Source organism: Hyla sarda, chromosome 2 (assembly GCF_029499605.1).
Source record: "Hyla sarda isolate aHylSar1 chromosome 2, aHylSar1.hap1, whole genome shotgun sequence".
Classification (NCBI taxonomy): Eukaryota; Metazoa; Chordata; class Amphibia; order Anura; family Hylidae; genus Hyla; species Hyla sarda.
In genome coordinates this window covers 344,946,382-344,973,483 of record NC_079190.1, presented here as the reverse complement: position 1 = coordinate 344,973,483, position 27,102 = coordinate 344,946,382, and the positions used below count along the sequence as shown (strand labels likewise).

The 27,102-nt window shown below is 41.4% G+C and overlaps 1 protein-coding gene across 1 annotated transcript in view; it reads right to left on the bottom strand.

The window, feature by feature from the left end:
• The window catches only part of F5 (coagulation factor V), a 146,635-nt gene extending 131,176 nt beyond the window's left edge, over nt 1-15,459 (bottom strand). The window contains exon 1 of the mRNA XM_056558186.1: nt 15,092-15,459. Within this exon, the coding sequence (XP_056414161.1) occupies nt 15,092-15,246 (155 nt within the window). The 5' untranslated portion in view covers nt 15,247-15,459. The remainder of the gene's footprint in view (nt 1-15,091) is intronic.
• Nucleotides 15,460-27,102: the final 11,643 nt, after the last annotated feature.

The window sequence follows — 27,102 nt, the reverse complement described above, 5'->3', positions numbered from 1 at the left end:
AAATGGAGGCTCTTAGCGCACTTTTTGATCAAAACGTGTCCCCCATCCACCACGCGGAGGTGGCCTCTTATCGGATGGTCCCTAAACACTCACCTACCTCAGGCTGGGTGACATGTTGGATCCACTAACGATCCAAACCACCTCCTGTGAAAATAGGGGAGGGGATGCACGGCTACAGAGGGAGCCACTCCCCCCAAAATTGCACAGCGAAGAAAAAAAACTGAAAATGTAGCCAGCACCTAAACCCAATACACGGGTGCACGCTGCTGTGGCAAGTACAAAACATGTAAAAAAAGAAAATGGCAGCAGCACACTTGGTCAACAAAATGGAGGCTCTTAGCGCACTTTTTGATCAAAACGTGTCCCCCATCCACCACGCGGAGGTGGCCTCTTATCGGATGGTCCCTAAACACTCACCTACCTCAGGCTGGGTGACATGTTGGATCCACTAACGATCCAAACCACCTCCTGTGAAAATAGGGGAGGGGATGCACGGCTACAGAGGGAGCCACTCCCCCCAAAATTGCACAGCAAAGAAAAAAAACTGAAAATGTAGCCAGCACCTAAACCCAATACACGGGTGCACGCTGCTGTGGCAAGTACAAAACATGTAAAAAAAGAAAATGGCAGCAGCACACTTGGTCAACAAAATGGAGGCTCTTAGCGCACTTTTTGATCAAAAAGTGCGCTAAGAGCCTCCATTTTGTTGACCAAGTGTGCTGCTGCCATTTTCTTTTTTTACATGTTTTGTACTTGCCACAGCAGCGTGCACCCGTGTATTGGGTTTAGGTGCTGGCTACATTTTCAGTTTTTTTTCTTTGCTGTGCAATTTTGGGGGGAGTGGCTCCCTCTGTAGCCGTGCATCCCCTCCCCTATTTTCACAGGAGGTGGTTTGGATCGTTAGTGGATCCAACATGTCACCCAGCCTGAGGTAGGTGAGTGATTAGGGACCATCCGATAAGAGGCCACCTCCGCGTGGTGGATGGGGGACACGTTTTGATCAAAAAGTGCGCTAAGAGCCTCCATTTTGTTGACCAAGTGTGCTGCTGCCATTTTCTTTTTTTACATGTTTTGTACTTGCCACAGCAGCGTGCACCCGTGTATTGGGTTTAGGTGCTGGCTACATTTTCAGTTTTTTTTCTTTGCTGTGCAATTTTGGGGGGAGTGGCTCCCTCTGTAGCCGTGCATCCCCTCCCCTATTTTCACAGGAGGTGGTTTGGATCGTTAGTGGATCCAACATGTCACCCAGCCTGAGGTAGGTGAGTGTTTAGGGACCATCCGATAAGAGGCCACCTCCGCATGGTGGATGGGGGACACGTTTTGATCAAAAAGTGCGCTAAGAGCCTCCATTTTGTTGACCAAGTGTGCTGCTGCCATTTTCTTTTTTTACATGTTTTGTACTTGCCACAGCAGCGTGCACCCGTGTATTGGGTTTAGGTGCTGGCTACATTTTCAGTTTTTTTTCATTACGGGAATGTTGGGTTGTTTTATTGAAGGGATATTGGATTGTTCCAGTGAGGCTACCTCTAAAAAAATCCTCTGATGTTGAACAGCCAGGATGATCCAATGTTGTATCTGAGGTTCTTGCTCCATTGTTGGTGGGAGGGCTATGTCCATTCCTTATTTAATTTTTCAGGAATTTTGCTAGAGAGCCTTTATTATTGGTGTTGTCAACTATAATTATTCCATCTATCTGGGAGTCACTGGTAGGTGATTCCAGGTCCAACCTTTTAGGGGGGGATGAAGCTTCATGGGTGGATATATCATGGCTAAACATATCAAAATCTATGAAATCAGACGATACCCTCTGCAAACCAGGTGTAATCCTGTGCTGCCGTGTTAGAGAGGTGTGTTGAGGTTGGTTTTCTGACTTTTTCATTAGGGTTTCTTTGTACTCTTTATAGAGGTCTCTGTATTTTTAGTGAGACTCAGACTTGCCTGTATAAACAGGGATTTTGGAGTGCTTGGTTGCTCCTGCTGGTTAGATTGCATCATTGAAATTGAAATCCTAATAGACACATCCTGGGAACCAGAACTTCATTTAATAACCTGCGATGTATCATCCTTATACACCAACATTGCGCATGATTTAGGGCATTAGTGAAGGTCTTGACTTTATATTACATAATAATTTCTTCACATAATATGGAAAAGTATACCAGCAATGTAAAGGGACGGCGATGGGCTCGATGGTCGCAACGGTGTATGCAAATCTATTTATGGGGGCCTTCAAGTCAAAATTTATCATTAATGATCCCACTCTAGCATCACACATCATCATGTACCATAGATATATTTATGATTTGTTCTTTCTTTGGAAAGACTCTATGGAATCAACAAAAACCCTTCTCACTATCCTTAAAAATAACAATTGGGATCTCCAGTTCACCTTAGAAGCTAGTTTAGAAAAACTTCTTGGACCTCTGTATCACTCAAAATGGAAAAAAAAGCGTCATCATATCCACCTACTTTAAGACAGTTGATGTGAACAGCTATTTAGAGTTCGATAGTGGACATTACAAGCAATGGCTTAAAAATGTGCCCTACAGTCAATTCCAATGCATACAAAAAAAATTTGCACTGAAAACAATACCTTAAATCAGCAGGCGAAAATCCTTCAAAGAAGATTTAAAGAGAAAAAATACAGAAGAATGATCGTCAAACAAGCACTGGAGAAAGTTAAAAACAGGACACAGAAGGAATGCCTAAGCATGGATAATACTCCCAAAGAAGAAACTACTAAGCAAAAAAAAAAGACAATTTCATCACCACCTTCAGCAACTCTGCAGTCACAATCAGACAGGTTTTGAAGAACAATTGGCACATTCTATTGAATGATGTATAGCTAAAAGGAAAAATCCCCTATTGTCCACAAATCACATTAAGGAGAGCTCCTACTCTCAAAAACCTATTGGCCCCCAGCCAGATCCATCAACATAAACATAAGAAAAAGAGAAACGACTTACCTACGGGAAGTTTCAAATATGGATCCAAGCAATGTCAATGTTGCAGATAAATAAGTCAGAACACTAAGGAAATCATATCACACTTTATCTTATTGATTGTATATGCGGACTTCAATATGTTGGGAGAACCAATCAGCCCCTCCATTGTAGAATCAATAAACACAGGCAAAATATCAACAAAAAATTCCTCTTGCATGGCCTCTCTTGGCACTATTCTACTTTACATCCAACAGAAACAGATCCTTTCAAAGTCACTCCAATTGATCATATTCCTGAAAATAATACAAATCGCTTCGAACTCCTTCAAGAAGCATGAAGTCTTCTGGATGTTCAAACTTAGCTCCATTTTCCCTCGAGGCTTGAACAACAAAATAGTAGAAACCATCATATAACTACACCTGTTCTCAGGTTCAGCTTTGGGAATCTCAGCATTTGATAATATTACCACTAGCTTTGTATCTCTATATTAAATATGGTTTTTATACAACCTTTTTTGCATCCTAATCTTGGCCGTGATCCCCTATCTTTTAACAATGATATATATATATATATATATATATATATATATATATACAGTACAGACCAAAAGTTTGGACACACCTTCTCATTCAAAGTGTTTTCTTTATTTTCATGACTATGAAAATTGTAGATTCACACTGAAGACATCAAACTATGAATTAACACAATTATAGACATAACAAAAAAAGTGTGAAACAACTGAAAATATGTCATATTCTAGGTGGAAAGTGTCCCCAAGTGCAGTCACAAAAACCATCAAGAGCTAAAAAGAAACTGGCTCACATGCGGACCGCCCCAGGAAAGGAAGACCAAGAGTCACCTCTGCTGCGGAGGATAAGTTTATCCGAGTCACCAGCCTCAGAAATCGCAGGTTAACAGCAGCTCAGATTAGAGACCAGGTCAATGCCACACAGAGTTCTAGCAGCAGACACATCTCTAGAACAACTGTTAAGAGGAGACTGTGTGAATCACGCCTTCATGGTAGAATATCTGCTAGGAAACCACTGCTAAGGACAGGCAACAAGTAGAAGAGACTTGTTTGGGCTAAAGAACACATGAAATGGACATTAGACCAGTGGAAATCTGTGCTTTGGTCTGATGAGTCCAAATTTGAGATCTTTGGTTCCAACCACCGTGTCTTTGTGCAATGCAGAAAAGGTGAACGTATGGACTCTACATGCCTGGTTCCCACCGTGAAGCATGGAGTAGGAGGTGTGATGGTGTGGGGTGCTTTGCTGGTGACACTGTTGGGGATTTATTAAAAATTGAAGGCATACTGAACCAGCATGGCTACCACAGCATCTTGCAGCGGCATAATATTCCATCCGGTTTGCATTTAGTTGGACCATCATTTATTTTTCAACAGGACAATGACCCCAAACACACCTCCAGGCTGTGTAAGGGATATTTGACCAAGAAGGATAGTGATGGGGTGCTGCTCCACATTCACCAGACCTGAACCCAGTGAAGGCAAAAGGGCCAACAAGTGCTAAGCATCTCTGGGAACTCCTTCAAGACTGTTGGAAGACCATTTCAGGTGACTACATCATGAAGCTCATCAAGAGAATGCCAAAAGTTTGCAAAGCAGTAATCAAAGCAAAAGGTGGCTACTTTGTAGAACCTACAATATGACATATTTTCAGTTGTTTCACAATTTTTTGTTATGTCTATAATTCCACGTGTTAATTCATAGTTTTGAAGCCTTCAGTGTGAATCTACAATTTTCATAGTCATGAAAATAAAGAAAACTCTTTGAATGAGAAGGTGTGTCCAAACTTTGGTCTGTACTGTATATATATATATATATATATATATATATATATTTATATATTCTTTATAATCTAACTAGATTCTAACTAGCTATTTTTCACCAGCTATAATATCACCAATTTTTATACTAATGTTATAGTAAGCACATATGTTTACCCATCGATTACAACTCTGGCCAGTAGGACTTCTCCTCTCTTTTACTTAAAAGCCTTCGGCTGCGCATTGAAATGAAATCTACTACCATCCACAGCAGCCTGCTCCGTTCTCATCCATCCTACAACTAACCAGGGTAGCTTTTATCGGCTATTAGAATATACCCGCTTCAACAAATTAGAAACAAATTTCAGACCACAAGCGCTGGAAAATATAATGATTAACACTACAGCGATCCCTGCGCACATATTGATGGTTTGGCTCTGGTACCAGAGTTTCTCTAAGAGTGCATGCACACCACGTTTTTGCAATACAGTTCCCGTATCAGGTTTTTGATGAAAAACGGATTCCTCAAAACCTGACTAAACTGTATCAAATTGTGTGTACAAATTTTAACTCATATACGGTTGAAAAATGATGTCCGGTTGCATCCGTTTTTTAAGAAAAAAACGTATATGTTTTTAACTTTTCACTCGATTTTGAATAAAGTTTTCCTTGTTTGATTGAAATTCCAAGAAAACAAACTGTGCTATGTCAAAAAACGTATGGTGAAAACCAGATGGAACTGTACGCACATACAGATCTATACGGTTCCCATTGACTTCCATGTTTTAAAAAAAATGTATACGGTTTAATACAGTTTTTCAGCCGGACCAAAAAATGTGGTAGACTATGGTTTTGGGTAAAAAAAAACGGACAAAACCGTATAAGATGCAAAACGAACTAAACCAGATGATGCGTTTGATTGTTCAATGTTAAGTCAATGCATACAGATTTCTATACAGTTCCATACGGTTTTTAACTTAGAACCGTATACGGGAATTGTATAGCAAAAACGTGGTGTGCATGCACCCTAACACGGCATAACCCTTCGAATATACATTCTGCCCATGACCTTAAAACTATCCTATGTTTCATTTATATGTTTTCTTTTTATCTCCTTACTTTAACATGAGTGGGAAATTTTTGGGGGGTTTACAGCGCTGCATAATCTTGTCAAACAAGCATTATCCAATAACTTTTGATGTTTAAATATTTTGCCTGTGTGACGTCTTTTGATCTATGTTGTTTCCTTACTTCAACATCAGTGGGCCGTATTTCAGGGGCCTACAGCGCTGCATAATCGTGCCAATACGCATTATTTAATAATATTTAATAATGTTTTAAATATCTGTTTGTGCTATTCATACATGTCACAGTCATTGTTGTTTGTCATTTATATCTGATTTCTACAACTTTTTACCATATGCTAATTTATTACGTGCTTTCTGACCTTGTGACCCAGTAGTAACTAAGTGCATGCGTACTTAAGATGGCGGGCTCCCCATGCTGGAATATTCTTTGCCTAACGAAGAACCCGTCTCGGGCTTGAAACAATGAAGTTGCATCTTACTGAATAAAAGCCAAATTATTTTTATCTTTGCCAAAACTTGATCTTATTCTACTTGGGAAGGCACCAACCAGGAAGTCTATCCATTATTTTATTTTCTTGACCACTAAAATATGTCTTAGTCACTGAGATATGGGGCCCATTTACACTGAGGCAGAAATAGTCCGCTCATAAGTTCTGTTTTCAATGGGATTCTGCGGCACTGTGCACACCGCAGAATTTCCACAATGGAAAACTCCATTGTGGAAATTCAAATTCCTGACTCCACAGAAAGAATAAACATGTTCATTATTTCAGCGGAATCTGCTCAGAAATGCATTGCCATCTATTTAGTGCATTTCCGCGCGGTCCTATCGCTGACTGATTAGGTCAATGTCTACAGTGGATAGACTGTCCATGTGGACTTTTTTCTGGATGGACATTTTGCCGCCTTTTATGCAGGGACAGCCCCTATACCTACATATATGAACAACAACAATCATCGGTGTTGTCAGTGATCATCATATGTACATAGGAGGCTTTTCCAGCATGGGAATGAGTGGCCCCAAATGTCAAACTACAATGAATATTCTAGAGAATTGTGTCTAGTCATATTTAGTATAATAGCAGCAAGTTAGAACAGCTACAAAATTGTAATATGTAAACCCAGCCAAATACTCTGCATACTTGTTATCTGTTTGTTTTGATCTGTCTACTCAGGTCATATCTCAAACAGGATCAAAGGTCAAACAAGAAAAAGAGAAGAGAGCAGACAAGGATAAGAAACCAAATGGATCCAGTCACATCCTCTAACATCAGAGACTGACTGTTCATGCCGATAGCATAAAAAGAGATTTATGACTAACTCTTATGTGATCAAATGAATAAAATTCAGATCAGCTGGTATGTTTGAGGTGGGATACACAACCCCCCAATCAGTGGCGAATCCGGGGGGGAGGGGGAGGGATTGCTGCCCATCCTGTACTATAGCATGGTGGGGCAGGAGCTGTCAGCTGTCCCGCTCCAACATTCCCTCACCTTTCTCACACGCTGCTCCATTCTTGCAGTGTGAGTCGCAGGGACGCCATCTACGGCAGGCAGATGCGATGACGTCACATGATCACGTCCCCGCCGCTCTCACACTGCAAGAATGGAGGAGCGTGTGAGAGAGGTAACAGCTGTAGAGAGCTGCTCGGGCACTATATGGTACAGGGGAATTATTAAAACTTGGGGGGGGGGGGGATGCACAGAAAATTACAAATTATAAGTGAGGGGCACATAACAGGGGGGCATTATAAGTCAGGGGCACACGTCAGGGGGGCGTTATATGTGGAGGCACATCACAGCGCCCCCCCTGTCATGTGCCCACATATTGCACATACAATGCCCCCCTGACATTTGCCCCTCACATATAATGCACTCCTGATATGTGCCCCTCACATATAATGCCCCCCTGACATGTGCCCCTCACATATAATGCCCCCTGAGGGGGCAGGACAGGGGGCATTATATGTGAGGGGAAAATGACGGGGGCATTATATGGGAGGGGCACAGCACAGGGGGCATTATATACGAGGGGCACAGGACAGAGGGCATTATTATTACGTGGGCAGAATAGGATGGGTTATAATTATATGTGGGGGCACAGGATGGGGCATTATTACTATACACGCAGAGCACAGTATGTGGTAGTATTATATTCAGAGGGTACAGTGTGTTGTAGTAATATATTCAGAGGGTGCAGTGTGTAGTAGTATTATATTCAGAGAGTACAGTGTGTTGTAGTATTTTCACAGTGTGTACAGTGTGTCAGAATTATATGCAGAGGGTGTGTACCGGTATTATATTCAAAGGAAACAGTGTTTGGCAGTATTATAATAATTATTGTTTTCATATAGAGGATCAGAAACTGCTAACATAGTGAGAACCCATCTGGGCGTCAAGTTCTGCTGAGTGAACATTTAGCTGGAGCAAGTCATGGCGGTATGTACATCTGAATTAGATAAAGAAAGACTATAGAGAAGACGTCACCTGTAGTCACTGATATCATTGTGTATTCTCCTCACTATAGAGAAGACGTCACCTATAGGCACTGATATCATTGTGTGTTGTCCTCACTATAGAGAAGACGTCACCTGTAGTCACTGATATCATTGTGTATTCTAATCACTATAGAGAAGACGTCACCTATAGTCACTGATATCATGGTGTATTCTCCTCACTATAGAGAAGACATCACCTGTAGTCACTGATATCATTGTATATTTCCCTCACTATAGAGAAGACGTCACCTGTAGTAACTGATATCATTGTGCATTCTCCTCACTATAGAGAAAATGTCACCTGTAGTCACTGATTTCATTGTGTATTCTCCTCACTATAGAGAAGACATCACCTGTAATCACTGATATCATTGTGTATTCTCCTCACTATAGAGAAGATGTCACCTGTTGTCACTGATATCATGGTGTATTCTCCTCACTATAGAGAAGACGTGACATGTAGTCACTGATATCATTGTGTATTCTCCTCACTATAGAGAATACGTCACCTGTAGTCACTGATATCATTGTGTATTCTCCTCACTATAGAGAAGACATCACCTGTAATCACTGATATCATTATGTATTCTCCTCACTATAGAGAAGATGTCACCTGTAATCACTGATATCATTATGTATTCTCCTCACTATAGAGAAGACATCACCTGTAGTCACTGATATCATTGTGTATTCTCCTCACTATAGAGAAGATGTCACCTGTTGTCACTGATATCATGGTGTATTCTCCTCACTATAGAGAAGACGTGACATGTAGTCACTGATATCATTGTGTATTCTCCTCACTATAGAGAATACGTCACCTGTAGTCACTGATATCATTGTGTATTCTCCTCACTATAGAGAAGACGTCACCTGTAATCACTGATATCATTGCGTATTCTCCTCACTATAGAGAAGACGTCACCTGTAATCACTGATATCATTGTGTATTCTCCTCACTATAGTGAAGACGTCACCTGTAGTCACTGATATCATTCTGTATTCTCCTCACTATAGAGAATACGTCACCTGTAGTCACTGATATCATTGTGTATTCTCCTCACTATAGAGAAGACGTCACCTGTAATCACTGATATCATTGCGTATTCTCCTCACTATAGAGAAGACGTCACCTGTAATCACTGATATCATTGTGTATTCTCCTCACTATAGTGAAGACGTCACCTGTAGTCACTGATATCATTCTGTATTCTCCTCACTATAGAGAAGACTTCACCTGTAGTCTCTGATATCATTGTCAGTCCAACACAGAAACTACCAGGCACTGTTACTTCACATATGGGACTATTCTTCTAACTCCTGCAACTGTATGACCATTCCGGTGCTTCTCATATAAGGTGAAATATAAATCCAGTGCAGAGATGTAGAAAAAAGGAGCACTCACCCGGTCTTTGATAAAGAAAACTTCTTTATTGCATCAAATGAATCTTGGCGTTCTCATGGAGTGCGGGAGAGCGGACAGGAACAGGGGGGTGGGGAGTGGGATGGTCGACGGTCCTTATCGCGCAGACATAGTTTTGTCAGGCCTCTAACTTGATTACAGAGGAGGAGGTGTTTTTAAAGACAAGGGCCCTCATTTACTATTGCAAACCCGACATGTTTTGTCGGGTTGTGCACCAGAATGTGCGCCAGAATTGAAAAAACGCCGACTAACTCTCCATTTTGCTAAGAAAACCCAAAAAGGGGCGTGGCCGCTGGGAAAGGTGGTTTCTGACATTTTCACAAAAAAAACAACATATTTACTAAGGTTTCCACATAAAATATGGTGGATTTTAGCTGAGGAAAACCCTACAGATCAGAGCATGTGTAAAAAAAGCTAAATGTAGGGTAAATACCGTGGAAAATAAATAGTAGGGAATTAAAACCCACAAACAAACCTACATTCCACTCTTAGTAAATTAGGGCCAAGGTGTGTGTTACCATGTTAACAGGTAAGTAACCAACAGATATATACAGTGCTATTTTGTGCTTAAAAACAACTACAAAAAAACTCCTTAAGTGTGAATGAATGAACGGACTAAACTGGGCATCAATTGTAACTTCTTTCATTTCTATCTTTTAGCCCGAGACCTTCAGTTGCATTTAATCTGGAAATTCACCTTGCCTCTTTAACAAGCAACTGTCGGTGTCTGTTCACTTTACTTGATGTTTGTTCTAATCTTTCTATGGCAGCAAACTTGAGTGTTTTGACAGAACCATTATGATATTCTGTGACATGTGAGATAAATTTAGTTGCGCCAACTCCGGTTACTAGAGACCTAAAATGTTCCCTTATTCTATGAAAGAGTGGGCGTATAGTTTTACCAACATAAAAATATCCACAGTCGCAGAAAATAGTATTAACAATATATCTGATCTACATGTGATGAATTGTCTGATTTTGATAACCTCCTAGTCTTAATTATTTGGCTTTAGAGTTGTGTTTACAGAAGGAGCACGACCGACATGAATTATTGCCGATAAGTTCATGTTCAGACAACCAATGCGTTTTTTCCTTACTTTCGTTTTTTTGCATTAGTTTTTTTATATAGTCACCAATGGTGGTGCTTCTTCTGTAAGTAACTATAGGGTTATTAGCAAAGATAGGAAGAAATGCATTGGTGAAGGCCGTTGAGGTGTGTAACAGCCACGGGAACCAAGCCCATGCCCTCTTTAAATATAGTGCTTTATTTATAGTTCTGGTCTACTCATATGGCGAAAAGAGGCTCCCTAGACACCTCTAAAATCTGGTAAGCTATAGTCCACTTTCAGGTACTGCTTGTAGTTTTTTTTAGTAGTCACTGTGTATCAAAATTGCTACAATTAATCATTTTGTCTATGGGGAAAAACAACCACGGGCTGTGATTTCTAACAAGTTACTTTTTCTTTAAGTTGATTCATTTCCTTTTCACGTTATATATGATTTCCTCTAAGGAAGCTTACATCTCTGATTTTTCATACTGCCTCAAGGGTAACCTGTTGACTCAGATTGCCACAGTGTATGACTTTTTAAGGGTGAGGATATGACATGATATGATATAAATGAGCAAAGAGCACTAAATCCTTTAGGCGATTGTCTGGGAGTTCAGGAAAATGTACCTAACTTCAGGAAATATATATTAATATTTTTTTTTTTTTGTCTGACCACAGTGCTCTTGCTGACACCTCTGTCCATGTCAGGAACTGTACATAGTTCAAACAAATCCCTATAGCAAACCTCTCCTGCTCTGGACAGTTCCTGACACGGACAGAGGTGTCAGCAGAGAGTACTTTGGTCAGAATTAAAAGAACTATACAACTTCCTGTGGAGCATACAGCAGCTGATAATTACTGGAAGAATGTATGACAGATCTCAGGTAGTGCCACTGATAAGGATGACCCTTATGTTTCTGATGACTGATCAATATATTAATACTAATATGCCATTGCTGATGCTGGAGAAAGATATTTGCTAAACTACCCTTAACCCATAAATTAGCTTGCAATCTGCTCATGACTAAGAAAAAGACCTTGGAATGATGCCAGAAGGACCAAGATGAGACGTCAGAAGACAAAATATTTGAAGAGGATGCAGATTGTAGAGAAGGACAAGGATCTGGGATTTTCCAGTATGAGAGCGAGAGGGCCACATAAATGAACTTTGGCCAACAAAGAAATGGATGCTAAATATGCTAATATATGCAGAGATAAAGCTCAAATAACCAATCAAAATGTAACATGATGATTTTGACGTCATAACTAAACCTCCCTTTTTTGTCAAATGTAAAAACAATGAACTTCCGTGTAATTAAACAGAACTCCTTGGGCAGCTCTTTAGGCAGTATGCTGAGAAGGAGATATGATACCAACATTCTGTCTGGTGTGTATTCCTTGTGCCAGCACTCAGCAGTCACTCACATTTTAATGCCTCACCTCAGCCATCCTGGACACCACCTTTATGTAGTCCGTCAGCTGTGTGCAAAACTCCATAAACCTCCAAGGAGACCGCTACATACAAATGTGGGCACCTCTTCAATCAAGAGGCTGTATAGGATTAGAAAAATGTGGTTTTCTTTTTTTTTAGAAACAGTACCTCATCTTTCCCTAGGTTTGGTCTTGCATTTTAGCTCAACTCTGGGTACAATACCAAAAACCTGTGGATAGGTGTAGCACAAGTCTCATAGAATGACTTAATTTCTCCTGAGAGGTCCCACCTATCAGACATTGATGATATTTCCTGCTTTTATTATATAAATGTGGGAATTATTATTACAAAGCTATCTGAAAACTATGCAATTAATTGTGCATACAATTTACAAGCTGACTTCTTTAATAGGTCCTATAGGTTTCCAGGGACCAAAGTTACACTAAATCAGTGTTTCCCTAACAGACTTTTGTGGAATCTAGAAGTTTCCTGGATCTCAGATCTTCAGCCTGTACGAATATGCCTGCTATGAAGGAAGGACAAAACACTTAAAGGGGTTGTACCACCATAAGTGTCTAATTTAAGGGGGCCCACTGCTGGGATCTCGAGAACAGGGACCCAAATGTAACGACAGAACGGAGCGGTGGTCAAGAATTTACACTGCTGATCCCTTTTCTGTTAAAGCCATCAAAAGTAGCCAAATTCTAAAAGTTTTAAAAGGAACCTGCCAGCAAATTTTACCCTATATGACCACTGGCAACAGGTTATATAGGGTAAAATCATCTTGCTTACCATGTCTCTATGTCATGCACATGTGTGATGCTGCAGATTTAAAGCTGCAGATTTACATTTAAAACTGCAGCTTCAAATATGCAGCATAAAATATGTGCCGGCAACTCTACATGTGAATACACCTTAAAGGGGTATTCTGAGTTCAATTAACATGCACATTATTCACAGAATAGGGCATAAGTGTCAGATCGTGGTGGTTCGAGCATCGGGACCCCCTGTGATCTCTATAACAGGGCTCCTGATGGAGCTCCGACTGCTCCATTTATTGTCTATGCAGCTACTAAAGAGAGCCAAGTGCATTTAAAAGTACCTGCGACCAACCCTCCAAAAGTTAGATGGCACTATCATTAAAGGGGCTATCCAGCTTAGAAAATGTATCCCCTTTCCAAAGTTTATGGCTGACAATTCAGGAAGTCAGTCAGATATGGGTGAACTTAATTTTAATAATTGGAGTGAATATAAGGTGATGGGTGGGATTATACAGTCAGAGGGTGTGTATTAGGCATATATGCCCCTCAATATACAACATTCACATTCCGCCTATCTCCTGATATTCACTTCCATTGTCAAAACTGAGTTCGCGCCCATCTGACTGGTTCAATGAATTATATGGCAAACTGTAAACCCTCATATCTTAGGAATGGAAGGGCATATCAAACTGTATCAAAGAAACTTTAAAAAGGTGATTGATCAGGACACCCTAATATATATATATATATATATATATATATATATATATATATATATATATAGATAGATAGATAGATAGATATAGATATGGCAATCTTATTTTGGGGGGATTGGCTACAGGTGCACTTTAATGGGGTAGTAAAGGGAACTTATATTTTTGGACATGTATTCCCTAGCCACAGGATAGGTTCTGACCACTGGGACCCCTGAAATCTCCCGTAAAGGGCCCTGGCTAGTAACTTGTCCTCAGCATGCTCCGGCACCCACCTACTGGACAGATGTAAGTCATGGCCTGCATAACCAATCACCTGGCACAGGGATGTTCCCCCTAAGCCGGTAATTGGCTGAGGAGGCTGTCACTTGCATCTGTCCAGGAAGGTAGGGGCTGGAGATCGACAAAGACACATAAATAACTGGGATCTCAGCGGTCAGACACTTATCCCCTATCCTATGAATTGGGGATAAGTGTCTAAAAAGTTCAGTTCCCTGGACTACCCCTTTAAGTTATTGAACTGTCAATTCCTTGGTCCAAATCACAAAAATGAAATATCAATTAGACAAAGGTTACCACAGCTTCTTCAAGAACATGAAGATCCCCCGTGTATGAATTAACGTGCATTTTGTGGATCATTTGGTGGCATGAAAGCACATTGTTGTATCCTGGGACACTTTTTTTTTAAATCAACTGGTGCCAGAAAGTTAAACAGGTTTATAAATCACTTCTATTTAAAAAAAAATCTTAACCAATCCAGTACTTTTTAGGTTCTGTATACTACAGAGGAAAAGCTTTTCTTTTTGGATTTCTCCTCTGTCACGACCACAGTGCTTTCTGCTGACCTCTGCTGTCCATTTTTGGAACTGTCCAGAGCAGGAGAGAATCCCCATAGCAAACATGTGCTGATCTGGACAGTTCCTAAAATGGACAGAAGAGGTCAGCAGAGAGCACTGTGATTGTGACAAAAGAGAAATCCAAAAAGAAAATCATTTCCTCTGTAGTATACAGCCCCTAAAAAGTACTGGAAGGATTAAGATTTTTTAATAGAAGTCATTTGCAAATCTGTTTAACTTTCTGGCATAAGTTGATAAAAAAAAAAAAAAAAGGTTTCCCCCGAGAGTACCCCTTTAAGACAGAATATGAAAAAAAACATCCTAAGATCAATAATCTGTTTTATTGAATTCATTTTTTTTTGCACTTGCACAGTCTGATATTTCTTTTTATCATGACATAGCTAAAGCAGTATTAAAAATGACTTAATGAAACATACATAAGGCTGATGTTAGTCAGTAATTTTATATACCTGTATGTCTATCTAACTATCATATGTTTCTCTCATTTATCCTCTAGTATATAGAATCACAGCATAGTGTATATGCACATCACCCTTACCTGTCTCCCTGTCCATTGCTGTAGTCCCAGTCAGTGATGACAGCAGCCACATAATAGTCTCTGTCCAGGGCAGTCACATAGGGGGTGATCTGAGCCAGTGCCCCCAGCAGCAGGGTGACTACCAGGACTCCTGGGTGATGCATGTGCAGCTCCATGTGCCCTCTTAGTCCATACAGGCTGCTGTCCTTCTCACAGTCCCACTCTTTTCTGTCAGCAGAGCCCTGAGTACACAGATCAATAAGAGTGACCTCTTGTCCCAGGCACTGACATCCAGACCAAGAGAGGATGACCTCAGCTCCCCACCCTTCAGATCTAGGAGCCTGTACTGGAAGCTGCAGGAACCTCTTATATAGACAGCATCACTTACTCACAGCTCCACTCACACTGACATGGGTGGGATTAGGGTTGCCACCTTTCTTGCAAAAAAAAAACTGGCCATGGTAATTTGCATAATTAATTATATATGCGTGACATCACAGGATACACATATGCAGGGGAAATTTTGTCCTATTCTGACCCCTATAACTTTTTTTTTATTTCTCCTTATACAGGCCTGTACGAGGGCTTATTTTTTTTCCCCCCGAGCTGTAGTTTTTAACAGTACCATTTTTGTTTTGATGTGACTTTTTGATTGCTTTTTTTTTTTTTATTAAATTCGGGAATTGTAGTTGTGTACTAACTACAACTCCCAGCATGCCCTGATACAGCCTGTGGCTCAGCTGCTGCCCCAAACAAAAAATACAACTCTCAGAATGTTGTACTATATAGTAGTATATAGTATAGGTCGGTGTTTCCCAACCAGGGGTGCCTCCAGCTGTTGCAAAACTACAACTCCCAGCATGCCCGGACAGCCGTCGGCTGTTCGGGCATGCTGGGAGTTGTAGTTTTGCAACAGCTGGAGGCGCTCTGGTTGGGAAACAATGATATAGTATATGGTGTTACATTCCGGGAGTTGGAGGATTGGTTGTGTGGTGTCCCGGTACCGTATTGCATACCGTACCTTGTATGGTGGTCCCCAAAGTCAGAGTAACTACGTTCAGTGAGGGTTCCCCAGGTGGGACAGCCCCTAGTCGCCTCTTTTGTAATGTCTAAATGTATATATTTAATACAATGTATATTAGTACTTACCTTGGTATCGTTGCAGGACCTTCGGTCATGTGACTATGTTGATTCCTCTATGGTATGTTTGAGGACCTTTGGAGGTCCTTGGGCCACATGTTTACCCATAACTCTATGTGCAGAAGATTGACAGTTGTTATGGACCAGTGAGCTTTAGTCCAGCCCCTGCCCATATAAGGGAGCTGTAGCCAATGATCGCTCTCTTGGGTTGCTGCTCTCGTGGATGCCGGACTATTAGGACGGATCTGCTCAACTTTCAAAGACAAGCTAGGCCAGAAGCCTGTCAGCCTCAGCCTAAACTAAACCGTGAGTTAAAATCTCAATCCCCGCTAAAGCTAGCATGATTACTGGAACGAATCTAAACCCCTAAATCCAGTCGGTCAGCGCAACGATTACCTTCCTAAGCTCAGTAGAATCATGAGGTCCCAACCACTTGTCAAGCTCTAATAGACTCAGTTGTATGGACTGTTCCTGTTCATTATTGCCTAAAATCTTCAGTAAAAGTTCCGACAAGTTTCTGCAAATCTCTGGTTGTGGACAATCAATTATTTACTATCTCCCTATCGCTCTTGGGAAGGGTGGCGGTAGGACAAGCATACAGAGAATAGCCCTCACCCTGGCGTCATGAATAGAAAGGGTTAAGCAAGCACCCTTAGTATCCGCACAGCTACACCCCCATATACCCTACTCCCCAGGCTATCACAGTTGGATAAATACCGGGCTGGTATTTTTGATATAAAAATACTGGCGGGGTGGCCAAATTACCAGCCGTGCCGGTAAAATACCGGCCAGGTGGCAACCCTAAGTGGGATACATAAACTTTACTTCAATCCCACACCTCATAGACCTGCATCCAGCTGGCTGAAAGAAATTTTGCAGGAAATGACCCTGCCCTTTGTAACTTTGCTATTTATATCTATTGGTACCAGTGCAATTGAATCAGTTTAAGTTTGTGTTCACACGTTCCAGTTTTTAATTGCAATTATGGAATACAAAGCCAGGAGAGGAGATGTCTCAGACTTCCCTTTACACATGTTTTCAATTCATGATCTGTTCCTGGCTTTGTATTAAATAACTGCAACTAAAACCTGGACATGTGAACACAGCCTAAATATTCATTATACTTTTATCCTGACAGGTATTCAGGAATCAGACGGAGGGCAGGGTACAGTGAGGAACAGGGATTTAACCTTTTAATCGTAGCCACAGTAACAATTATATTGGAGACATTGCTGCTATTGGGCAGTCACTTGTATGTTTTGGTCCTATGACTCCTCATTGATAAATTATAGGCATGCCCCAGGATCTGGGACTCTATTTTGATTCACCCTGACATGCATCACATTCCCCGACACTGCACTAGGCTTAAAGGCAGGGCTCAAGTCCTGCAGGAACGCGTGGGAACTAAGTTCCTGCACTTTTCCACAGCAGGAACACCATTCCTATTAGCAGGAGTCCTGCAGGACCAGCCCTTGAGTGGAAATCTTGGGTGAGTTCCCTCACTTTTTTTCCCCAGGATCTGACCTCTGCTTAAAGGGGTGTTCCAGGAATAAAAAAACAGGCCATTTTTCTTTCAAATACCTCTCCCTGTTTGTCTCCAGTTTGTCTCCAGTTTTTAAATATAAAAAAAAAATATTAACCCCTTAAGGACGCAGGGTTTTTCAGTTTTTTTGCATTTTTCCTCATAACCTTCTAAAAATCATAACGCTTTCAATTTTGCACCTACAGACCCATATGAAGGCTTATTTTTGTGCCACCAATTGTACTTTTTAATGACATCAATCATTTCACCCAAAAATTTATGTCAAAACGAGAAAAAAAAAATTTGTGGGGCAAAACTGAAAAAAAAAAAAAACAGAGAAAAAAACGCCATTATAACTGCATGCACCAAAATTATTATGTCTAAAATTGTCATTTTCTGACCTATAACTTTTTTTTATTTTTCCATATAAGAGGCGGTATGAGGGCTAATTTTTTGTGCCATGATCTGAAGTTATCGGTACCTTTTTCGTTTTGATGGGACTTTTTAAATGCTTTTTATTTTTTTTACAAAGTGACCAAAAATACGCAATTTTGGAATTTTGTTATGTGTACGTCATTGACCGTGCGGTTTAATTTACACTATAATCTTATAGTTTGGACATTTATGCACGCGGTGATACCACATATGTTTATTTTTATAAAAAAATAATTTTATGGGTAAAGGGGGGTGTTTCAAACTTTTATCAGGAAAGGGGTTAAATCACATTTATTAACAATTTTTTTACACTTTTTTTTTGCTATGTTATAGCCCTCATAGGTGACTATAACATGAAGTACCTTGATTGCAGACACTTACCAATGCTATGCCATAGCATTGCATTGATCAGCTTTATCGGTGCTCTGTTGCTCCAACCTGGATCTCAGGCATGGAGCAGCAAAGTGATGATCTGACGGTGGGAGACAAGGTAAGAAGCCTCCCGCTGTCCTCTCAGCTGTTTGGGATGCCGCTATTTCACTGCAGCGGTCCTGAACAGCCCATTGAGCTAACCAGCAATGCTTTTCTACGGTTTTGGACACTGCATTCAACTTTGAATGCGGCGTCTAAAGGGTTAATACCGGACATGAGCCTGAACGGCGATTTCCGGTATTAGCCGTGGGTCCTGGTTGCTGATAGCTACCGGGACCTACGAGGTATGAAGCCTCACATAACAGGAGCCGGCCATGAGCGTAAATATCTGCTCGTGGTCGTTAAGGGGTTAAACAACCTTATTACAAAAGGTCTTTCATTTTCATCAGTAACAACACATAAAAAGTGTTTGGATCTGACAGTGCCCATTTAAAAGAGATATCCAGTGATGAAAAACGTATCCCCTATTCTAAGGATAGGGGATAAGTTTCAGATCGCGGGGGGTCCGACCGCTGGGGCCCCCTGCGATCTCCTGTATGGGGCCCCAACAGCCCGCAGGAAGGGGGCGTGTTGACCACCGCACGAAGCGGTGGCTGACACGCCCCCTCAATACAGCTCTATGGCAGAGCCGAAGCACTGCCTTCGGCAATCTCCGGCTCTGCCATAGCGATGTATTGAGGGGGTGTGTTGGCCGCCGCTTCGTGCGGTGGTCAACACGCGCTATCTGGCCAGCGAGCCAGTGGTCGGACCCCCGCGATTTGAAACTTATCCCCTATCCTTAGGATAGGGGATACGTTTTTCACCACTGGACTACCCCTTTAAGCCTGTCCTTTAATGGTGTCACCACCTCCGGCCAGTCTCTACAACACCATCTCCCTGTCACATACACATATACATCTTTATTGGGATATTTAGGGAAGAATGAGCTGTGTTTACCTCATGCTGCATTGTACTGAACAATGCTACAGTCGGAGGAGCACACAGTGAATGGATAAAACAGCTTTTAAAGACTTGCTGTGTGGAGAGATGATGTGCTGTGTTATGCAATGTTCTGCAGCAGCATGAGTGCTGTGGGAAGGGAGTAGGCAGGGTGAGAGATGAGGGAAAGCAATGTTCTGGGAATTGTAGTACTGAGCAGCTGTTCAGCCAGTAAATAGTGAGAGGACGTGGTAGGGGAGAAAGAATACAATCCCACAATACAAATGGCTTTTTGGTGGTTTCAGAACTGGGATAGACAGGTACGCAATGATATATGTTTCTGCAGCATTCTCATCATTGGAATACTTTGAGGATAACGTTTATTATTGAGCAAATACAGTACTCTCCATCAATCTAAAATGGTATATAGTCACCCTTCTTTTCAATAACAGTCATAATCTGTTATTTCATTAAATAAGTATTAAATGGGTTTTCTGGGACTCTAATACTAATTTCCTTGGTCCGAGTCTTGGCACCACCACGAACAGCTGCTTTAAGGTACCACAGCGAATGCTGTAGCTTCTTATTCTTTACTAAGCACAGTAGCACATGTTTTACTGTTTGTGCCTAGTACTGCAGCTCTGTCCCATTTAAGGAAAAGTGAAGAATCTTCCTGAACTGCCGAGCATGGCTGCTACAAAATGGAGCTGTGTCTTGTGATAAAGAGGCTACAGCAGTCACCCTAATCAGATGATTGGTGATGTTGCTGGTAGTTGGACTCACTGATTTGATATTGATGGCTATCGATACTAAAGACAATGGTCCACCTAATGTGGCTGCTGTCTCTGTACTGTACTTCCTTCTTCTGCCTATAGGGGCCAGCTGTCCTCTTCTGCACAAATTAAAAAAGCCAGTGCACACACTACTGTCCCCCCCCCACCTTAATTGTCCATCTTTTATTTAAGGGAGATCAGTCCATTAGCAAATGTGTTCCTATCTTTATCCCATTTTTCTGTGTATTGACCCATGCGGTTTTCTGGTTACCATGTCTGCCAGATCTGTCCTGTACCGCATCGTCTCTCCAGTTGTCACCTGCCTTGACCTTCTTTCCTGATTCTTACCTCTACCATGCCGATTCTTCTACGGTTAACCTGGAATACTGACTAGGCATGCTTGCCTCACTCCAGAACCATCTAGTTTACTCAACCAGCCGCTACCAACACTGGGACCACAACTGTGGAGCGACCTGGTACCCACTAGCAGCAGAAGCCCAGCTTCTCAATCCTGTAGGGGAATAAAGAGTGAAGGCATAGTAGGAACTCCTAGTCATAGTGCCCACAGGAAATATTTATAATGTTTCTTAGCCTGGGTCTATTCTTTAAAACATCTGTTAAACTCCCAAATCATGGGAGATTTTACAAGGCATTTGTACCATTGCTTTATTACATGTTATGTGCTGCATTTCTGGAGCAATTCAGCATTGCTAACATGAAGGGGAATGCATAGAAGCAAAATAGAACAAAAACTATAGAAATGTCTTATCATTTCTGTGCTGTAGTATTACTGTGTGCAATATACCTATACTGTGATATCTGTTTGCCATTGTCCTCATACTGTGACATCACTCTACACAGTATATCTGTGCTCTAACTTCACTTTGTGTTTTATCCTACTATTGTTGCATAACACTGTGTACTATCCCAGTGCAAAAGACTTAATTGCTATAAATGCTTGTTACATTATAAGGTTTTAATTGTACAATCAACATTTCTAAATCTGTGACCATGTGCTTCACATTAGTCTTCTGGAGAGGGAGAAATTCCAATACTTATTGCTTATCTTAGCATGGTACTGCCAAATATGTCATCATGTTTCACTAGAAGGATGTTGTTATGTGGAAGGCAGTCATTGAAATTCCCGTACAGTGATTTCTCAGCAGCATCTAAGCCTTTGTAACAATACAAGGTCTATATTCCTTTATATACCAAACCTGAGCTACCTGACTGTACCCATAATTTCACCACACCATATGCTTGCAGGTTTGTTGATGTAGAGTGTCCTCCAAGACGTTAGAGAGAATATGTGGCCGTGTCTGATTTAGTAAATGTTTTCCTCATAAACTAGTATCTTATAGCATTGTGTTCTCCCATTCCTCTGTTACTCTTAATATAAGAGTCGAACAAAATATCCATTTGGGTGTTACCTGTTATGGGTGTGCCCCACATCCCCAATTGGTTAGATCCCCAGCTGACTGTTTAGTTATACAAGTATAACAGACACAATGCAGAGCTATAAAATGTTTCAGAATCATCACTAAATGGGGGATACAATCTTATTGTATTTTAGTTTCTCTTATTCTTTTGTTTCATTTATTCTTTTGTTCATTTATTTTTTACAGTATGCCCCCCATAAGAGCATAAAAGACTTTTTGCTGATTTTCCCTGTAACTGACATATTAGCCATAGAGATAGGGGAAAATACAGCCCCCTGACACTCACTGCAGAGTTGTCCTGGGTCGTACAGCTATTCAGTGATCACTTGATCGCTAGGATGTAAGCAGGAAACCATATGACCTGCTGAACTGTCAACATAGACCTCATTGCCTGCTGTGTATACAGTAATCAGTAGGGTAGTGATGGAAATCTCTGCCTTCTCTGCAAGAAGAAATGTTCAGAGACGTCCTTGCACAGCCACTTGCAATTACTTAAGTTAAAGGTATTCACTGGAAATTCTAATACATTAGGATCTAGCCACCATCCTAACCTATAATTTCGTCTCTTTACAGGAATGACTCTAAACTACCTGGCCATTCCTATATTTTTACCAAAACAAACTTTTCCCAAACCCCCCAGTGAAGGATGTTTAAAACTTGGCACTCAACTAGTCCCATGGTGAAAAACTTCCAATTTCAGTCTAAAAGTTTAGGTCAACATTGAAATCATGTTATTTTGTACGCACTAGTACAAAAGTTTAAGAAAGTTGTGGTATTTCAATGTGGAAGTAAGAAAGCATAATGACTAAGCACCAACAGCATTTTGTGACAGTTTGTAACCCGGTTAAAGATATCTGTAGAGTGCTAAATCCAATAAAGAATACTATCAATAAAGCCAATATACTGCGCAATACATTCAGAAAGTTTTAAGGCTTTCACTTTTTCACATGTTGTGGCCTTGTGCTAAAATAGAAAACAAAATCTATTTCTTCCCCACCATTCAGTACTTAATACCCCATAATCAGGATTGTGGAATTGAATTTTAGAAGTGTTGGCAAATTTTATGAAAAACAAAAAACTACATAAGTATTCAGACCAGGGGTGCACGATATGGGGAAAATGTGCGATTGTGGGCCTAAACATTGCGATATCGATATGCGATGCAATACATAAATGGTGAAATCCTGCCATTTCATGTCCAATCTCTTCCATTTTACAACCATCCACCCATTTTATGCCCACCGCCCATTTCACATCTCCTGCCTGTCACACCCCCCCCGTCACAATCTTCCCGTCACATTTCCCTTCCTGTCACAATCTTCCCCCCCGTCACAATCTTCCCCTCTGTCACACTCCCACCCTGTCACAATCTTCCCCCCAGTCACACTCCCCTGTCATAATCTCCCCCCCCTGTCACACCCCCCACCCCGTCACAATCTTCCCCCCGTCACACTCCCCCGTCACAATCTTCCCCCGTCACAAGCCCCACATCACAATCTTCCCTGTCACATTCCCCCCCGTCACAATCTTCCACCGTCACACTCCCCCGTCACAATCTTCCGTGTCACATTCCCCCCCCCGTCACAATCTTTCACTGTCACACTCCCCCGTCACATTACCCCCCCCCCGTCACAATCTTTCACCGTCACACTCCCCCCTGTCACAATCTTCCCCCCGTCACATCCCCCCCCCCCTGTCAGGGAAAGACCCTACTACTTGTATGGAGAAGAGATGAGACACCGGACCGCACGGAGGGAAACGGCATCTACATGGACCGGGAGTAGGTGACCAGAAGGATTTTTTTATTTTTCTCCCTGCGCCCTTTTACTTAGCTCAGTGTTTTTCTACCAGGGTGCCTCCAGCTGTTGTGAAACTACTATTCCCAGCCTTTGCTGGTCCGGGGATGCTGGGAGTTTTAGTTTTGCAACAACTGGTGGCACCCTGGTTGGGAAACACTGACTTTTAGTATTTAAATTTGTTTTTACCTGCTCTGGCCGACCCCCGCCTGCAGCAGCAGGGGGTCCATATCGCTCAATAGCAAAAATCGCGATCAGATTGCTTTTGCGATTTATTGTTCAGCCCTAATTCAGACCCTTTGCAAAGACACCTGAACTTTAGCTCTGGGGGCCTTCCATTCCTTATGCTCATCTCAGAGAGGTTTCTACACTTTGACTGGAGTCTTACCATAAGATTTTGAAAGATTCACCCATGTCTATATAAGGTCTCACAGCCGAAAATGCATATCTAAGCAAAAAACAAGCCATGAGGGGAAAGAACTGCCTTGTAGAGCTCAGAGACAGGATTTGGTAGAGACACCGATCTGGAGAAGGGTACAAAAACTGTTTAAGCACTAAATATACAGCGGCCTCCATGATTCTTAAAGTTTAAAAACAACCAGGACTTTCCTAGGCGGTAAAAAGCCTTAGTAAGAGAGATGACCAAGAACCCAAAAGTTACTCTGAGCTCCAAAGAAAGATTATCTGTGCAGATGGGAGAAACTTTCAGAAGGTCATCCATTACTGCAGCACTCTGCTGATCTTGTCTGTATGGCAGAGTGGCCAAAGGGAAGCCTATTAAAGGGGTTATCCACCATAAGGTGACTTTGGTACTTACCTGCTGGATTTCCTGTTGGATTTTGTTTTCAAACTACACATCCCATAGTTCCATGCTTGTAAGTTTGAGGTCAGTTTCCTCCCTCCCACATATCAGCCATCCCACCCATTGAAACACAAATTAATTACATCCATTCAAAAGACCTGTGTTTTATAACCTGGGTGCCTACAGCTGTTGCAAAATGAGCTCTCTCCCACCCAGCAGTCGCTCCACCCGTTGAAGCAGACAGGCACCCTGTCATCACCTGACTAGTGATGTCATGTCTCGACGCACTGCAACCTGGGAAAACTCTAGACCAGAGTAAAAATAAATTAGATAAAAAATAAATATTGGGGCGAAAATGCAATAAAGAACATGTTTTAGATTTTTCTACTCCACTGAGTGCTGGATTGTGTCTTTTTTACAGGGATTTCCATTTAAAAGGACTTGCTTCCTTGAGTAGGACTGCCCACTTGACTACTTAGCCCAGAATGAGCACAGCTTTATATTAATAAATTACTAGTTATCCTGAAGGATTTCCCACAAAACTATATATTAATCTGCTCATCACCTGCTTTATAGTATGATGCTTGCAGATTAAGCTGCATTTTTAATGTGACAGGTTCTCTTAAGGCTATTTTCACACTACGGAATTCTGAGTGCGGCCAGCACCGACTGAATCAATTGGCCTTAAGCCCTCATGTACATTACCGTCCCAATAAATGGCAGATTCCGCTAAAATAACATCTATTGCTGAAATTTCGTAGCGTGCACTATTCAGCAGAATCCTATTGCCAGCAATGGAATTCCGCTGCACCAGAAAAAACCAAGTGTCATTTCTAAGCAGAATTACACTCAGAAATTCCGTAGTGTGAACAAAGACTCAATTAACTACTGAGTATTTAATGTCCCATATTTGCTTCCAGGTTACTTTATATGTAATAGAATAAGGTAGAGAGTATTCATTTATGAGACACTATCTTGCCCAATCTTGGGGATATGAAAACATTTCTTGTTTTTCGTTATCTGGTCCGCAGTGATAGCTCCGTATGGTAATGTCATAACAAACAGATACATCTTCTTACCTAAAAATGAATCACTGTATCAGCAAACTGCCAAAAGTACATATTGTGATGCGTTTCTCAGGAAGCCCCCACTTTCAATTAAATATTAACCTCCTGATTCAAAGGGCAAACATGGTGCTGCTTACTTAGTACAACATGTCTCTAGTCTAGATAAAACACAGTACGTACTGAGAATCTGGATGTGCCCTGCCTAAAATGACTATGCATCAACAAGACATGGCATACCCTTTAATAGAATGCAACAAGTCAACCATACTCTCATAATCACACACGTGTAGTGTCACTGGCATAAAAAAAACTAAAGCCATTGTTATTCTTGTATCCTTCATTCCACTTCAATAGTGCAAAAGTACCAAACACAGCCTCTAGAGAGTGGTGTAGTGTCTACAGAGTGCCAAAAAGAGTATCTGCAAGCAACTTTTGCAATGTTATTAGTTTATGGACACTAAATTTATATATAGTTCTATTTTACTGTTTCAGAGCATCTTTGTGCCATTTTTAGTAACTATTACTTTTAGCACTATACAGGTTATAATAGATTTTGTCAAATATGGGACAAACAACAAATCAGACATTTTTTTTGTACTCATCGAAGTTGAAAAGTAAGGCAGAAAGTTTCTGGTTTAGTCTTGAAGGAAATGCTGTTAAAGTGGAACACCGGTGGAATTTTTTTTTTAAATCAGCTGGTGCAAGAAAGTTAAATAGATTTGTAAATTACTTACTGAATTCTTCCAGTACTTATCAGCTGCTGTATACTACAGTGGAAGTTCTTTTCCTTTTGAATTCCTTTTCTGTCTGACCATAGTGAGTGCTCTCTGCTGACAGCTCTGTCCATGTCAGGAATAGGCGCAAATCCCTATAGCAAACCTATCCTGCTCTGGACAGTTCCTGACATGGACAGAGGTGTCAGCAAAGAGCACTCTGGTCAGACAAAAAGGAAATTCGAAAAAAAGAAAATAACTTCCTGTGGAGCATACAGCAGCTGATAAATACTAGAAGGATTGAGATATTTAAATGGAAGACATTTTTCAAATCTGTATAACTTTCTGCCACCAGTTGATTTAAAAAAAAAAAAAATTCCACCGGAGTACCCCTTTAACATCAAATTTATTAAGTGAACAAAGTAAATAGTGTGCAAATTCCTGACACTGTTTGATCAGTTTGCACCTTTAAATACAATGCACAAAATCTGATACAAATGACTATAACTACCGTATTTATCGGCATATAACATGCACTTTTTAGGCAAAAATTTTTAGCCTAAAGTCTATGTGCGTGTTATACGCCGATAAGCCGCTGCAGTTCAATGATTTAAAGCGGGCGCTTTAAATCAATGAACTGAAGCGGCTTTGCAGGTGCAGAGACAGCCAGCGCTGCCGGCTTCTCTGCCCCTGCCTGCCCTGGGGTCTAGAGCCCTGCTGCCGGCCCTTCTCTCCCGCTAGCTATCGGCAGATAACCGACAGACAGGGGGAGAGAAGGGGCAGCGGCACCCATTGCCGGCGCCGCTGCCCTGTTGCCTCCCCCCATCCCCGGTTGCATAATTACCTGTTGCCGGGGTCGGGTCCGCACTGCTTCAGGCCTCCGGCGTGCGTCCCCTGCGTCGTTGCTATGCGCTGCACGGCGCGGCGCATGACGTCAGTGCGCCACGTCGTGCAGTGCATAGCAACGACAGTGCATAGAACGGGCAGCGGTGCAA